Source organism: Drosophila sulfurigaster, chromosome 3, assembly GCF_023558435.1.
Source record: "Drosophila sulfurigaster albostrigata strain 15112-1811.04 chromosome 3, ASM2355843v2, whole genome shotgun sequence".
NCBI classification, from domain to species: Eukaryota; Metazoa; Arthropoda; class Insecta; order Diptera; family Drosophilidae; genus Drosophila; species Drosophila sulfurigaster.
Genome location: NC_084883.1, coordinates 19,819,364 through 19,835,525, shown reverse-complemented (window position 1 = coordinate 19,835,525; position 16,162 = coordinate 19,819,364). Strand labels below are relative to the sequence as shown.

Sequence of the window (16,162 nt, the reverse complement as noted above, 5' to 3'; positions counted from 1 at the left end):
AGGCAATTACAAATGCCTTGCCATAGTGCAGTCTAACAAATGTAATTCTTATTACATATCACTAAAAATTTGTTAACAATTTAAATTTATTTTTAATTATACTTCATACTTTAGCCTTAGGGAAAAAATTTGAATTTTACTGGCTGCTGTCGTTAATCGATTCTCGCCGCAGGCTTAACAGTCTGTTAAGTTACTAGCGTTGCCACCGACTTGGCAGCGCCAAATGTAAACAAAGTGTACGAGCTGGTGGTCTGGCAATGCCAGAATCAGTTTGAAAGAGACAGCGAGAGGCAGCAAAAGTGTGTTACAAGTTTTCGCACACCCGAAAAATAATTCCAATAAAATTAGAATTAATGCAAATTTAAAACAGAGTGCAAGTGCTAATCAATGTGCAAACGGGTAATTGTGAAATTAATTCGCCACCTGATTTAATACAAATTCAATCAGCAAAGAACTGAAAATCCTCCAACAAAAAAAAAAAAAAAGCAAAACGGGTGAACGAAGAAGAGGGTGGCCTCTCTGTGTGCTGTGTTCAGTGCTGTGCTGTGTGCTTCGCTGCGCTGCTTTTGCTCTGCTCACAGTTCGTGTGTGCAAGTGTTGTGTGTATACGCTGGCGCTGGAAACTAGGCGGTGGTAAAATGTAAAGCCGAAAAGGAAAAAAAAACACGAAGAAAATTGCGCTCCCGTTGCCCGCCCCTGACGGTGGGTGGCAAACTTTGTATCTATGCGTGTGTGTGTGTGTGTGTGTGTGGAGAGTGCGTAGTGTGCGTGTGCGTGAGAGTGAAGAGAGAAGAGTGTGAGCAGCGCGGCACGAAACTACTAAATGGAAATTTATACAAGCGCCTAAAACACCACCCAAAAAGCAGCAAGCAGCAACCACCCAACTAAAAGCCAAACGCGACGCACCCACGCAAAAGCCGCATAAAAAAAAAAACACCAAACCAAACTAACAGTTTTAACAGCATCAATGAGTGTGGGAACGAAGGGGAAGCGGGGGGAATGGCAACAATTTCGCATAAAGCTCGTAACTAGTGTCTCCAGTGTGACCGAACATCGCCGTCTTAGCCGGCACAACGACCCGTTTTTAACACATTTTGCGCCTACGCCCACACACACACACACACATACACATTCACACGTTCAGACACATGTACACTATACATACATAAAAATCGCAGGACCTGGCCACACAAGCTTGACTGACTGACTACATGCACAATTTTCCCCAAAAAAAAAAAAGAAATTAAATGAGAGTACATGATAAATTGCCAAAAGGCGGAAAAGTTTTTCCTTTTTTTTTTTAGTCATTTTCGATAGCATTTTTGCTGATTAGATATAATGGCATTGATGAATATATATTTTCAATATATGTACATATATATTTAGTAGATATTTTCTTTCATTCAAGCCATATGCAAATTGGCCAGAGCACTTTGCCACAGCCGCTGCTGTTGTGCCGTTGTTGTTGCTGTTTGCTGCTGCTGCTGCGGCTGGCTGATAACAACTACAACAAAGGCTGTGTTCAATTATAATAGCGCGCGCCCTATTGGACAGCCAGACAGTGGCGGCCATAAAATTAGGCGCACTTGTCAAGCAGACACATTGGGCACACTGTTATCTCACAGCCTGCTGCCGGTGTGTGTATGTGTATACGTGTGTGTGAGTGTGTGTGACTCATTGCTCATTGAGTTGTAGTTGTTGTTGTTGTCACTTCCCGTGCCTGAATGGCTGAACGGTCAGTTGTTATTGTTTATGCAGAAAAAATCCAATTGGAAGCTGTGCGCTCAGTTGCCATTTCCCCAGCAAAAACACGAATATAAATAAAATAAATACATATGTGTGTATGTAAAAGAAGAATACACAAATTAATAATCACTTGCAGTGTGTAAATTATTGTAAATTTTAGGCAGTTGTAAATAATAAATACCAGAATATAAAAGAATAAAAGGAAAGAGAAAACTAACAAGTTGCGCGCACTGTTGTTGGCTGTGTTGCTGTCCTGTCCACACAACAAATCAACCCACAACTCTACCAACAAAAAAGTGCTGCCAAAGCAACAGCAACAACAGTAGCTGCAACAACAAATACAACAAACACACACATTAACAACAAATACAACAAGCGAAGTCTTCAACTACAAAATGGGCTGCACTACATCAGCTGAAGAGCGCGCTGCCATACAACGTTCCAAACAAATCGAGAAGAATCTGAAAGAGGATGGCATCCAGGCGGCAAAGGACATTAAACTTTTGCTACTCGGTAAGTGCAGCCAACAAACAACATTTTCTTTAAAACAAAAATTAGATTTATATACCTCAGTCTGTTTTTTTTATGGTCGATGTAAATGTAAATTCCTTTATCACACTGAGAGCACTTGAGTTGTTTTTCAAGTTGTAGTTGCTGTTTTCTGTTTTTTTTTATTGTTTATTCTAAACAAACGTTGATAGAGCAATTGCATTTTGGTAGCACAGTGGACTGCAACTTCATTTGTATGTGATTGTGATAAGGCAAGACAATAAAATTATTTACTCTAGCTTCTTATCATGCAAACTAAGACATAAAATAATTTTACCTGTTATGCGACTCCTCAGGTGATAAAAACTAAAGCACAAGTACATTTTTGTTTTTGTCAAAATACCTTGGCTCAAGGTTGACGATGCATCATCCATGGGGAAGTTTATTCTTAGCGTGTGGCCAACAACAACAAAATACGCCACCAAAAAAAGAAATAATATAGTATTATAACAATTGGGTCAACAACGAGCTGGTTGCATGTCATCGTTCTTTAGAGTGCTTGTGCTCATTTTTATTTCGTTGATTGCGAGGCTAACGTCACATTAGCTATGCAACCTGAAGACAGCTCGACAAATCGACAATTATCTCAAAGGTTGTCAGACCACGGTGCACGAGCAGCAACTGTTGCAACTGTTGCAGTGGCTGCCTGCAATTCAAGTGTAAACAACTATGCAACAGACGCCGTGAGAGGATGCAACCAGTCTCCGACTCTCAAGTGCCACCTACACCTCTTCTGCTGCACCTCCTCCTCCATCTCCCTCTCCTCCGCTTCGTCTTGTGGCGCGCCTGCATCCGCCAAACAGCACTTGACATTCAAGCGTTTGCACGTGCGCCTCCAACCCCAAAAGCACCAAGCAACTGAGGCACCAAGTTGAGGCACGGGCCAACTTCTAAACGGACAACTTACTCGGTTGACAGTTAAGCAATTAAGCTGCCACTGTCTTTGGCATTGGGTATCGCCAGTTAATCCCATTTACCTCAATGTTAACCACACATAATAAGTTAAAAAAACCGCAGTACTCATTGCTCAACTTTGCAAAGTAGTTAAATTCGATATTTAACAAGTTAGAAATCTACGATTGTGAGATCAAAATATACCAAATAATATAAAATATACCGAACGACATACATGGTATACCGATGAACTACATTCGAAATATACCATAGAGGTAAAAATATACCAGATTGTCAGCCAAAGCAGAGAAATGGTATTATAAGTTTATAGTTTATGCGATCGCCATCTAATTATTTGAATTCGTTCCGCATGTGATTACTCAAATGCATTCCAAAATGTTATTATCCAATTGCAAACTTATTGGGTATAGCATTTTGTAATTTTCACAAGTGTTTAGTTTATGCAATCGTTATGAAATTTTCAGAATTTATTCTGTCGATATTTATTATTATGTATACTAAAATTTCAGTCTCTAATAATATGATTTTTCGGGTATCCGAATTTAAGATAAAAACTAGAATATATTGCAACTCTAACTCAACACTTGAGAGTTTAGTATTTGTGATTTAAAGAAGAAAGTAACATTTCTTTCCATTTCTTCTTCGCTAATTTATTAGACCTCTTGACATAATGAGTATTAAAAAGATATGCGAACTTGACATCCTAAATGGAGCTCCAAAGCGAGGCATCTACTGATGCCTTAGTTAAGATTGAACAGTAAACACATGCAACTGCTTATACTGGAATTATTTCCTCTTAAAATTGTTTTGCCTATGCCTATATTTCGATTAAAGATTGCTTTCTATAAGGAAAAAAGTCAGCTTCGATACAAGTCAAATTTACCAAGACTGTCTAATAAAGTGCCTCAGATAATTTAGTCTATGTGGTAACTGCTGCTCTTCACTTCATCGCTTTGACTTTGTTTACAGAGTGCTATAATCACTAGAGGTAACAAGCCAATTGCAATGTGGTTCAATGTGGGGCAATGTGGTTCATGTTATATACCCTTGTTGCTGTTCTTGTTGTTGTTGTTGTTGTGCACTGCACTTTGGTCTCTCGGACCAGAGACGAATGGTGAAATGCGGGGCCGGAAGCATCAAATGGCGGCAGGAAGCCGACCAACAAACAATGAACGACAACAGGCGACAAACACTGAGAACAGAGGACGTTATTTTGCAACAGTTGCCATATATGAGGAGCCATTGGAGCAAATGGGGGCGTGGCATTTTGTACACAAATGGTCCGCCTTCTGCTTCTGCTCCGGTTTGTGCTCCGGAAGCTTTAACACTTTAGCATAATTTTGCAGCCAAAAGAGGCTATCGAGGAAACATTTGCTGCTTGTGTTTTATGGCAAAGTGAAGCAGGCGATTTATAGACAATGCCCAAAGCCAAATTGTGCATGAGACGCCTACCAAATTGATGTAATAAATTCTCATTTTCATTCCCCTCATAGTCATGCTTATAAAATGCATCTGATATCGCACTCTAAGTGTCAGCTATGAACGTGCTGAAATTGCGGATTGAGATGCAACGCTAAGTAGGAATGATTGCAAATAGAAAACTATAAATCATAGCCATCAAAAGTAGCTTAAAAAATGTAATGAAAATAATAGAATTCAATTTGTATGAATATGAAATAAAATTAATATGTTCGAAAAGTAAATAATAAAATATTTGAATGTATTTGAAATATTCTAAATTTAAGAATGTTTGATCTTGATTTGAGATTTTACTTTCTGGTTAACATTTTGATATTTTTTCATTCTTAATTTAAGAATGTATTCTTCACTTTATAATGTTTCTTATTATAAAAAAATGTTTTTCAAATGGTCAATCTAGAATTATTCGAAAATTATTAAGTATTCATCCTCTGTGTTCAAACTTGACAGATTTAACTTAAATCAAGATTTTTGTTATTGATTTTCAAACATTTTCTCCCAGTGTATGTATGAAAAGGTTTTTTTATTTAATACTGAAGTTACTGTTTAATTTTGCAGTTAATATTTTCTAAAAATATTCGCCTTAATTTCAAATGAAACTCAGTGAATTGAGTTGTGTTGCAATTATCAAATATTTATGCAGATTTGTCGAGCGTATACAAAAATATTCAAATTAAGTTTTTGCAGTTCTGAGAAATGGTCACAAAATAGACTTAATAGCGCCATGAAAATTGATTTTCTAGCTAAAAAATATTTACTCAACTGGAAAAAACGCAAAAGAATGCTTTGCACTCAGCTATAGATCGGGTAGAGCAATGACTTGGATTGCTTCACCCCTTTGGCTCTGCCTAGTTTATGCAAATATACGTGCTTCGTTAAATAAACTATATAAAAACATGGCAAATACACGGACACAAATCGAATTTAATTGACTCGAGTCAAATGTCGCCGAGAAGTGCCAAAGGGCTCTGGCCCCCAGACATGCCACAAACAAGAGAACAACAGAGAGAGAGCGGAAGGGATGGGGATGGGGAGGAGACAGAGTGAATCTCTCAGCGACAAGTGCAGCACAAGTGCCTGCAGCTCCCCCTTCAGCCCCCTTTCGTACCTCTCTTCAGTGACTGTCATTTAAAAGAGTTCGCGTGATAATAAAAAAATACAGCACACAAAAAAAAGCAACTAAAAGCAGTCAATTTGTTTGTCGTTGTCGTTTGGCTGCGGTTACTGTTGCTCCGCTTAGATCCCCTCTAAGCTCCCCCCCCTCGCCACCTCCCCTCTTGGGGTGGCTGCCTAACTGTGGCCTAACCCAATTCATTCAATAATTTCATTTGCTCGCGCATTGTTTTCACTTTTTGGTTTTTTTTGCACTGGCGACTCGCAAATGATAATTCAATTGAATTTGTTGTTCTATGTGGCATCTATCCTCCCCCCTTCCCCTTCTCCCTTTTCCTCCCACACTTAGTAGCTTTAGCATTAAACCAGGGCAGTTGTTTTGGCACGCCATTTGCCCGTTTGCTGCCGTGAAATGCAATTACCTTTCAGTTTCTGACATCGACGCCAATTATCGCCACATTTAACTGCCCCAACAGTCCGACCACATAGCTTACCTGCCACACAGTTAATCGAGAGGGGGAAGGGAGAGAGGGGAGGAGCAAAGCTAGTTCTTGGAAATGTCTGACTATCAGTTACCATTGTACAAATTATAATTTCCAAGTGCAGTTCATAAATTAATTGCCAAGGAAATTCTAATTAAAGCACTAATTGAAGGCTAAACAAACTCACTAACTCAATATCCATTTACCGAGAGCGTGGATTGAATTTATAAAGCATTCTATTGTTCGGGGAGGGGGAGGGAGAAAATGCCAGAGATTGTGTGTGGAAATGCTTAGTGCATTTTCCACAGTAATTAAGCAAATGTCAGCTATGGATTGCGAGCGCGATAAATGAAAATTCTATAAGTGATTAAATTGAAATTGAACTGCAAGATTGTGCAATGAAATGTCCATTAGCTTTTAGTATTTTGCGAGTTTCATAGACACATTGAGCTTTATTTCAACTCGAATTTGTTCCTTTATTTCTAACCAACAATTTCTCATCTGAGATCTTTATTCTACAAAGTATTTTAAAAATTTCTATTAAAATATTACAATCGAAATAGATTTTATTTTACTTCTCTTAACAATTTGTTAGTTGATTCGAAAATTAATAAATAGTCCTACATATACTTAAAATCTATTTGTATACATCCATTGTATTGGATGTTTCCCGAAATATGTATATAAGAAATAATTAATATTTCTATAAAATGTTTATAAAATAAATTTAAATAAGTATTCTATTGATGTGGATCACATTTTTATTCATTCAATAGAATTAAAGTATTCTTTATATTTTAAATCTGTAATGCAATTTAGTATCTTCTCTTATTGCATTCACGTTTTACTTGTTATTTATTCTTGAACCTATTATTCGACTCTCAACTCTTCTTAAGATAATACACAGACTTTCACCAGCTGAGCTTGATTGATTTCCATATGAAAAACCCTTGAATAACAAGTAATAAATTGCCATTTACTCGACTCGCAAACGATGCAAAAGTCGTTTTTCATAATGAAGTCGAACGTATGTTGAGCATTTCGCTAATGTAATCGATTGCAGCTTTGATTGCTTGACGGCACTTGGCTTTTTATGAGTTCTGCAATAAGATTAATTGCTCCTAAGCATTGTTGTTGCTCTGTTCCGTGCTCTGTGTGCTCATTGTTCGATGATTTGGAATCGAAACCTGTGCATTGATTTTGGGCAAGACGAAACTCGAGAGCGATATGCCTCTAATTGAGAGTTGACGCCTCGTTGAGAGCCAGAAAGCTTTCGGTCAATTAACTGCTGCTGCTGCTCTGCTCTGCTCTGTTCTGCTGTCCAGCTGAGCATTCAATCAAACAAGCGGCAATACAATGACGACAACTGAACACTATCTCGCTCCTATCAAAGCAGTTCCATCAATTGGCCTCCATTTCGCTTTTTTATGGAATCCGCCGGCGGCGTCGACGGCAGAGATGATGATGATGGTGATGGCAGTCAAGTTGCTTTCCGCTTCGTTCTGTCCAGCATGCGACCCGTATTTTCAACTTGTCAACGCTCTCGTCATTTGGCAAAAAGGTCAGCGTGACGGGTCTCGTTGCCTGGCTATGGCTTTGGCTTTGGATTTGGCTTTGGACATGACATGACTAATGCGTTTTGGCTTAGCTTTAGCTGAATGGAGTGAGGGACTCGTGTTTAAATAGCAAAGCTATTTAGAACTGCCTTAAAAACACTTGTTTGTCCCCTCGCTCTCTTTCTCTCTCTTGCTCTCTTTGTGGCGTGGGCAACTCGTTACTGTGGTTTGTCCTTGCTATTGTCACACTCGTTACTTCGGTGCTTCTCGTTGATTTCGTCTCGCTGCTTTAACTGGACCAATTGCAGCGCGCTCTCGCAGCTTTTGTGCTTTTTTGTTTTCGAACATTCCAGCTTGTTGGACACCCACAAGCTTTTCGTTACTGCGCATGCGTTCGCTCGTTATTTATCTCGCTCTCTCTCTCTCCACTCGTTTGTAAAGCTTTGGCGGCCATTCAGTAATGTGTGTGTATTATGCTTTGCCTGCGACTTCAGGCGAGTGTGGAGAGTGCGAGTGTGAGAGTATGAGGAGTGGGAAATGGAGAGTGAGTGAGAGTGAGAGATTGAGGCAGTTTAGGGCGGCTCCAGGCTGTCAGTTTGCCAGTCCAGCGAGAGTCCAGTTGAGCTCCAGCCAACTCAGTCAGTTGGTTAGTTTAAGAGCAAAGCGAATCGTCGTCTAACAAATTCACAACGCACGCGAATTTCCCGAAACACAATCTGAATCGACAAAAAGGCAGCTAGAAAAAGCTTCTAGCCTAATGCAAAAATTATACAAATCGTGCGCCTACAATGTAAAGAATTTCAACTCACAAAAAAAAAAATGAATTTCACAAAAAAATACAACAAAAAATCATTTTTGAAAATCAAAAATAAAAACAATTGAGTATTTGAGTGCGCGCTCGTTGACAAACAGCCCAGAGATCAGGCGAAGAGGCGCGACAAGTGCTCGATAATTTGCTTGATAATTGCGATGAAATTGAAAAAGTGGAAAATCAAGCAAAAAATTGTTTGTAGCAAAGCATTTTCCGAAAATTCATATTGAAGCGTATGAATCATGTTATTGTGCTTAACGCTGCTGGAAGGCGTGCAACAACAATAAACAACGAACGAACAAAAGCGAAGAAAATTCACAGTTTTTCGCATTAACAAAATAAAATTGGAAAAACGTTGAAACGTCGAAAAATAACAACTAAAAGAACAACAACGACGAAGTGCGAGTACGAGTGCGATTTCGATTTCGATTGCGATTGCTGTTTGCTTTGCGTCAGAATAAGCAACCCCCTCTCTCTCTCTATCGCTCACTTCCCTGCTATCCCTCTCTTTCGCTCTTCCCCTGTGTGCATTTGTGTGCGAGTGTGTGTGAATGTGTTTATGGCCACTTGTAAGACCAACAGCAGCAACGTTAGCCAGAATATAAAAACTCTTGGCCTGTCCAATGGCAATTGCAAATAATGCCACGGCTATTCATTTGAATGCCAATATTATTTATGAGTGCTAATAAACGCATATCGAATATATACCATACATGTACATACCTACATATATATATACGTACGTATATATTTATCTATACGTTAAACGTATATATATATTGTAGTCGCATATTCGATATGCATTAATCGACTGTGAAATAGAACATTCAATGTGGTTCTGCTTGTATATCTTATTGATTTTTTTGTTTTCTATTTCACTTCGCTTTTTTGTGTTGTACTTCTTTTTGTTTTGTCACACGCTGCGTATGCGTGTTGTCTATACGTGCATGTGCGTGTGCGTATGCCTGAATGTGTGTGTGTCTATCAAGGCTCTAGTTGCAAGCACACACAGAGAATAATATGATGTACACAACCCCCAATCAGCCAATCCCTCTGGCAACTTCACACCTTCCCCATGGCGCGCTCTTTTCCTCAATCAAGCCCAAAATCTTGTATATGCGCTAATTGTATTATTTTCTATTACAACTTTTTCTCGCTATTCATTCTTTCATTTTTGGGCTAGGAGTCAAAAAGCACAGAGCAAAGCTTTCCAAACGAAAACTTTCAATTTACGCTCTCGCGAGAGCGCAACCCCAAACCCACGCTCTCTTTCTCTCTCTCCCGTTGTTCTCACGCTCTCACCCAAGCAGCTGTTGGTTTGGTGGAAGAAGAAGGGGCAAAAAGCGCACGAAGCGCGAATGATTCGTTTTGGGGTTTCTGTTCGGGATTCAGTTCGTTCATTTCGTGCAGCATCCGCGTGGGCAACGATTGTGTTGTCCTGGCAAAATCATCGCACTGGATCTGGTTGCTGCTGTTTGTCAACAAATGCGCATAAATTCAATTGTTTTACGGTTATGTCATTTGCTGACAAGTGTACAAATCTCTCGCTCTCTCTCTCTCTCTCTATCACGCTTCTCCGGCAGTGTTATAGCATAAAGTGTACAACAACTAAATTGTAAACAAAAACGAAAAAGAAAAAGAAAAACTAAACAAAAGTAAAAGAGCCAAAAATAAAAGCCAAGACGACGCAACGAAACGAATACGTCAAAAGACAAAGTTTTTGGAGCAGCAAATTTGATTTGTTGTTACGTTAATTTTGGTTGAACTTCTGCCCCCGCACGTATTCGGCCATTCAGTTGGCCGATATCAAACGACCTTCAAAACGTTTTGCGTCGAGGCAATACGCACCATGGGCTGCGCACAGTCTGCCGAGGAGCGAGCCGCAGCCGCCCGGAGTCGCCTGATCGAGCGTAATCTCAAAGAGGATGGCATACAGGCGGCCAAGGAGATAAAGCTGCTCCTGCTGGGTGAGTCGTCACGAGTAGTAGGGACAGAACACAGAAACGAGGAGGGACTCTTCTCTTGTTTAATACCCAGTTAATACCCATTAATATCGTGTCCTCATCGTGATGGCGGTGGCGGTGTAATTACCATAGCATACTTAGCGCCGGGGCCAAGTGGCATTAACGAGCTGTCAAAAGCCTGTCTCCTAATGCTGACTCGACGTATGAGTAATCTAACCAACAAAAAAGCATACAAATAATAAAAACAAAACTCATTTGTGCTGGGGATTCTTTTCTCTTTCACTTTGGGGGAGTCTGCTTTGCATCGCCAGCAGCACATCAAATTTTTGGTTGGGCTTTCGCTGCTGCTGCTGTATGTAAATGCCATAAATTTAATAATCACAATAACATTCATTCACATTCATATACATACGAGTGTACAAATACATGGCCAATGAATGTATTCAGACTCAGACTACGCTGGCAAAAGTTCAAGGTCAATCAACGGGTGGGTGTCGAGACTCTTTCTACCCTTTCGCTCACTATATTTATACATACTACATATATACATACGTACTATATGTATGTTTATGATGTGCACCGGTAATAGTTGAGGGCAAACTGCAATTCCATTACCAACTGCGAGCATTATGGTAATAATATATTACTTTAGCTACTTACCTCGAAAATCTATTGGCGTTCTTCTTCTGCTTTCTATTAGTGCTGTCATTTGTCTATTATTGAATATTCGGATTGCACTCGAAGATAGAACAACAATGTCGCGACAAACCTTGAGAGACTTTCATGACTTGTTTATAGTTTGGTGACACACAGAAAGTTTGGAAGGTCGATATGCAAATAAACATTATAATAAAGTAGTTCTGTCTATTGGATTTGTCTAGTTTCAAGTCAAACTTTTGAAACAACACTCAATTCTGTCGCTTCTTTTGTAACTTATGTTAAATATAAAAGTCAACTATTAAAAGTTTTAGCAAAGAAGTCGGAATTCACTAAAAAATTTAAATGTTGATTTACTGATTGCTTAGTTTAAGTTTAAAGAATCTTTCATATTAATTTTAGATACGAGAAATGTACTTATAAAATGTAATATAATAAGATGTATACTTGATTATTACTGCTGAGTAATGAATTTGAATTACAACGGCAACTTATTAGGAACTTTGAATTTACATTGCATCCTTAAGAAATGTTTTATTTTGAGAGTGCACTTAATTAGCTACTAGAAGTCTTATAAATGTGTTAGATTAGATTTCTAGCTGATAGTCCTAATGTGAATTTCAATGCTATGACATTGCATTCGTTCTCCATTATAAACTTTTTAATTTATGTGATGTATACTGAGGATTCCTGTAAAAAAATTTACCTTTATATTTTTATTTCATGTTATAATTTATTATCATTATTAGAAATGAATCTACAAATATTTGTGTTTCTAAATTGCAAAAAAAACAATTATCAACAATGATTACAAAAACAAGCCGAAGGCTTTTGTCGCTCTTGCTGATCTCATTGCCACAAGGAAGTTTGTTCGTTATTTCGATAAAATAGTACTAATATAATTTAAAAAAAAAAGATGAAGAAATACAAAAGTAGAATGCAATTACATAAAGTTAGTTTTAAATTATTGTTATATATTTCCAATTTTTATAAGAAAGCTGAACAAACTGAAAAGTAGAATGCAATCTTATTTTATTTTCCACTTTTTGAAAATTATATTTCTATTAAAAATCATATGTATAGATTGCATAAAGATAATTTATACCGAGTTACCTCAAAGACTAAGGCAGAATGGAGTTTAATAAAGTTGAATTTTAGATTTGGAGGTAATATTTGTATTAAAGTGTCTATAAGTCGTGCCTACCCATTCATCTGCTTTCTGCACAGGGCATCAGCTCAGTCGAATTGCAAAGTTACCTTTACCATTTTAGGTTTTAATGGTGTCAAAATTCCCAGTTAAATGAGTAATATTCATAATTTGAAGACTTCGCACTCTGCAGCTGCATGGAAGTGTGTGAATATGTGTGGGAGCGAGTGTTTATGAGTGTGTGTCTTTGTGTGTGTGTGTGTTTCATTTCCCCCCCCATAATTTCATTTGGAGGTGCCTGCATTTTTGCCACTGCTGCTGTTGCTGTTGCTGATGTTTACATTTTTCGTATTTCATTTAATTTCCTCTCGCAAATATCAACGTCAGGCTTTTCGGAACGGGGCAAAAGATTTAATTTCTGACAGTTTTTCAGAGTGTGTATGTATGTCTGTGTCTGTGTTAAATTCTGCTGAGTGTGTGTGTGTGTGTTTGCGCTGGAAAAAATGTTTATTTAAAATAAGTTTTGAGAGTGAAACACACGCAGAACAAAAAAAGATGAGCGGAGAAAGGCAAAACTCATAATAATAATCAAAAACTAAACTTTTACTCGTCGTCCGTCGCTCTCCTTGCAAGTGAACTTTCTTTCTCCCTCTCTCTTTCGTTGGAAATGTTGCCTTCTCGCTTCGACTATTTATGCAATTTACGTAGGCATTAAATTTAAGCACTCGCCTTCAATTCTACACAAACAACTCATTAATTTCACGTGCCGTCAGCCATAAACAACGCCGTCAACGCTTTCGATCCAAGCACACACACACACATCTTGTCGAACTGTTCCAATTTCCTCAACTCACTGCGATTTGATTGTTTGATTAAAAGGCTTTTTTCTTTCTTTCACTCGCTGTGCACTCTCTTTTTTCTCTACACTTATTATTTATAATCAAATATTCTCTCAGTAATTACATTCCGAGCACGTTGAACTCTCCCACTTTTTGTTCTCTGTGTTTTGCTTTTTTTCTCACACGGAGTAACAAAAAGGAAAAAAGCCAAACAATTTCATGGAAGGGCAGACATTGTTAATTTATGGACATGTAAACGAGGCGCAACACGTTAAGTTAAGTGAGCGACCCTTTCATATATGCTCTAAATATAGATTGAACTTAATGGAGCCCAAAGCGCATTCCAACAAAAAATGTTCTTTGACTATCATAAATAGAAGGGGCGGGAGATGGCAAACTTTCCCATTGGGGCTTTTTTCCAGTGCTATTATACCCGGTACATATAAAAAAAACAGGGTATTATAATCCACAAATATGTGTAGCAGATCAAAGAAAGCATCAAAGCATCTCTCACTCTATGAGCGCATAAAAAGATCAATGAAAACAGCAAGAGGATATTGCATATCCGGCTATCCGTCTGTCTGTCTGTCCGCCCTTATAAACATCTCATTCTTTTAAACTATATGATCTACGGATCCCGAAATTGGCAAAGATTAGTCGCCCATTAATAAAGTTTGTACTAGAATTCTTAAATCATAAAAAACGAATGCGATTATTCAAATTTTACTTTAGTCACTTAAATTTCTTTCATTTTGCCGAGCAGTATCTCAAAGTCGAGCACACTCTACTCTATCTTGCTGACTTGTTTGTTTTCTGTGTGTAAACTACTTTGTCTGGCATTTTGTATGTGTGTTGTGGATTGATATGAGATTAATTTTTGTGTTGTCATTAATTTTATTACTTTGTGTGCCGTGGGAGGGAATTGTAACACACAAGGGCAGAGTCAGAATCATTCAATTTACCTAGAAATGTAAATATTATACATACTACATACATATATACAACAACATTCCTCGTAGTTTTACTGCACCTTAATTGCACAAAGTGTGTTTCGTGGAACTTCTTCCAATTAGAGACGGAAATAGATACGGTTTAAAGCTGCGCTAAAGCTCAACACAAGCTCCTAATCAAGGATAATGTAAATGTGCGCTTGAAGAACAATTTTGCTGCGCAGATTATCAACAAGTGCAGCCCCACTCAATTATCAGGAAAAACTATGAAAGGTGCCTATGATGGGGGGAAAAACTGCAAGCTCATGCAGCTAAAATTAGACGTAAAATGCAGACATGAAATTGCCACTCAAAGAGGAGGGAAACGAGAGGGGATGAAAGGGTGCATAAGCCAGGCTAACGAAAGTGCTTGATGGATGTATTTGGTCAACGTTTTCTGTTTTTTCTGCTAGTTTTTTTTCTTTTCTTTTTTTGTGTGTTAGAGAGCAGCAAAGTTGACCAAAACGTTGGCTCAACAATTAATCCTTTGTTTTTGTGAACACTGTGAATGTGGAATGGCTCAAGGGCCAAGTCCAAGCGAGGAGCATAAGATGATTGCTCAATGCTCATCATGATCATAATCATGATAATAATGATAATGCTGCTGATGTCGTCGTTGTGTCTGTTTGTGTGTGCTAAAGGCCATTAAGCTCTACTTGTATAATACAAAGCGCACACATTTAGCCGACGACAACGACGACGACGACGAACTATGCACTTGTAATCTCTGTGTATAAATATTTATAACCCTCCCCCCTTTGGGTTTGTGTGTGCGTCTTGCGTCACTGCACATAATCAGACGCCTTCTGTATTTTTTTGCACTTTGCATCTTCTGTGTGTGTTGCTGTTTTGTTGCTGTTGCCTTAAGCAGTTTCAGTTGCAGTTGCAGTTGCAAGCATATTTTGAATTCTCTCTAACTCAATGTGTTTTGGTTTCTTTCTTTTTCTGTTTCTGTTTTGCAGGCGCCGGTGAATCGGGCAAAAGCACAATAGTCAAACAAATGAAAATCATTCACGAGAGCGGGTTCACTGCGGAGGACTTTAAACAATATCGACCGGTTGTCTACAGCAACACAATACAATCATTAGTTGCCATACTGCGAGCCATGCCAAATCTTAGTATTCAGTATAGCAATAACGAACGGGAGGTAAGTCAACTAACCCAACTACAAATCTTATCAAATTATATATATATATATTATCATTTCTTTTGTAGAGCGATGCAAAAAATGGTATTCGATGTGTGCCAGCGAATGCATGACACCGAACCCTTCTCAGAGGAGCTGCTGGCCGCCATGAAACGCCTTTGGCTCGATGCCGGCGTTCAGGAATGCTTCTCGCGCAGCAACGAATATCAATTGAATGATTCCGCTAAATAGTGAGTAGCGCCATGAATAATTTATGAATCTTTTTTTACCCACCAATCGACCCACCCGCTCCCTACAAATAATCTGCCAGCAAATTTGCCGTTTGCGACAATTGACCAACCAAGCTGAGAATTATGTTCCTTTTCTGGCAGCTTTATGCTCTTTGAAGGAGCAGCATTTAGCTGTTATACTTTCGTAAATGTTTTTGGGTTTCTTTTTAGTGAATTTTATATATTTTTTGATAAGGGTTTCTTTTCTGAAGTTTCCTTGTCTCATACTTTCCTTTATGCTTATGCCCTTGGGAATGTGAGTTTCTTTGTTTAAGTCTTTAAGTCTTAGCACCCAATCTTAGACTTCGTTTGCTCGGTATTAAAGCCACTTGTTATTCTCTTTGAACAAAATTCGTATTCATTGCAGTCTTTGTTAAATAAATCGTAAAAATTCGCTTCTTCTTTAAGCCTGCAGTCTGTCTACTGCGTAACTTTCGCAAACGTTCCACCCGCAATTGAGTGACAGCCTTCATATATATTTATATTCATATCTTATCGC

General features: G+C 38.4%; 1 protein-coding gene and 1 long non-coding RNA gene across 3 annotated transcripts in view; one reads left to right on the top strand and one right to left on the bottom strand.

Moving 5' to 3' along the window:
* The first annotated feature begins 8,488 nt into the window (after positions 1–8,488).
* Positions 8,489–16,162, top strand: part of LOC133841925 (G protein alpha o subunit) — a 28,926-nt gene continuing 21,252 nt past the window's right edge. The window contains exons 1-4 of the mRNA XM_062274775.1: positions 8,489–8,630; positions 10,235–10,618; positions 15,210–15,398; positions 15,465–15,624. Coding sequence (XP_062130759.1) covers positions 10,501–10,618; positions 15,210–15,398; positions 15,465–15,624 — 467 coding nt within the window. The 5' untranslated portion in view covers positions 8,489–8,630; positions 10,235–10,500. The remainder of the gene's footprint in view (positions 8,631–10,234; positions 10,619–15,209; positions 15,399–15,464; positions 15,625–16,162) is intronic.
* Positions 10,877–11,564, bottom strand: LOC133841927 (uncharacterized). 2 transcript variants are annotated; one of them, XR_009894345.1, is made up of 3 exons: positions 11,276–11,564; positions 11,028–11,215; positions 10,877–10,959 (listed from the first exon to the last, which is right to left on the bottom strand). It is a non-coding gene; the product is annotated as an uncharacterized LOC133841927 (long non-coding RNA). The 2 variants fall into 2 exon arrangements; XR_009894344.1 differs by having other exon boundaries at positions 10,878–10,959; positions 11,024–11,215.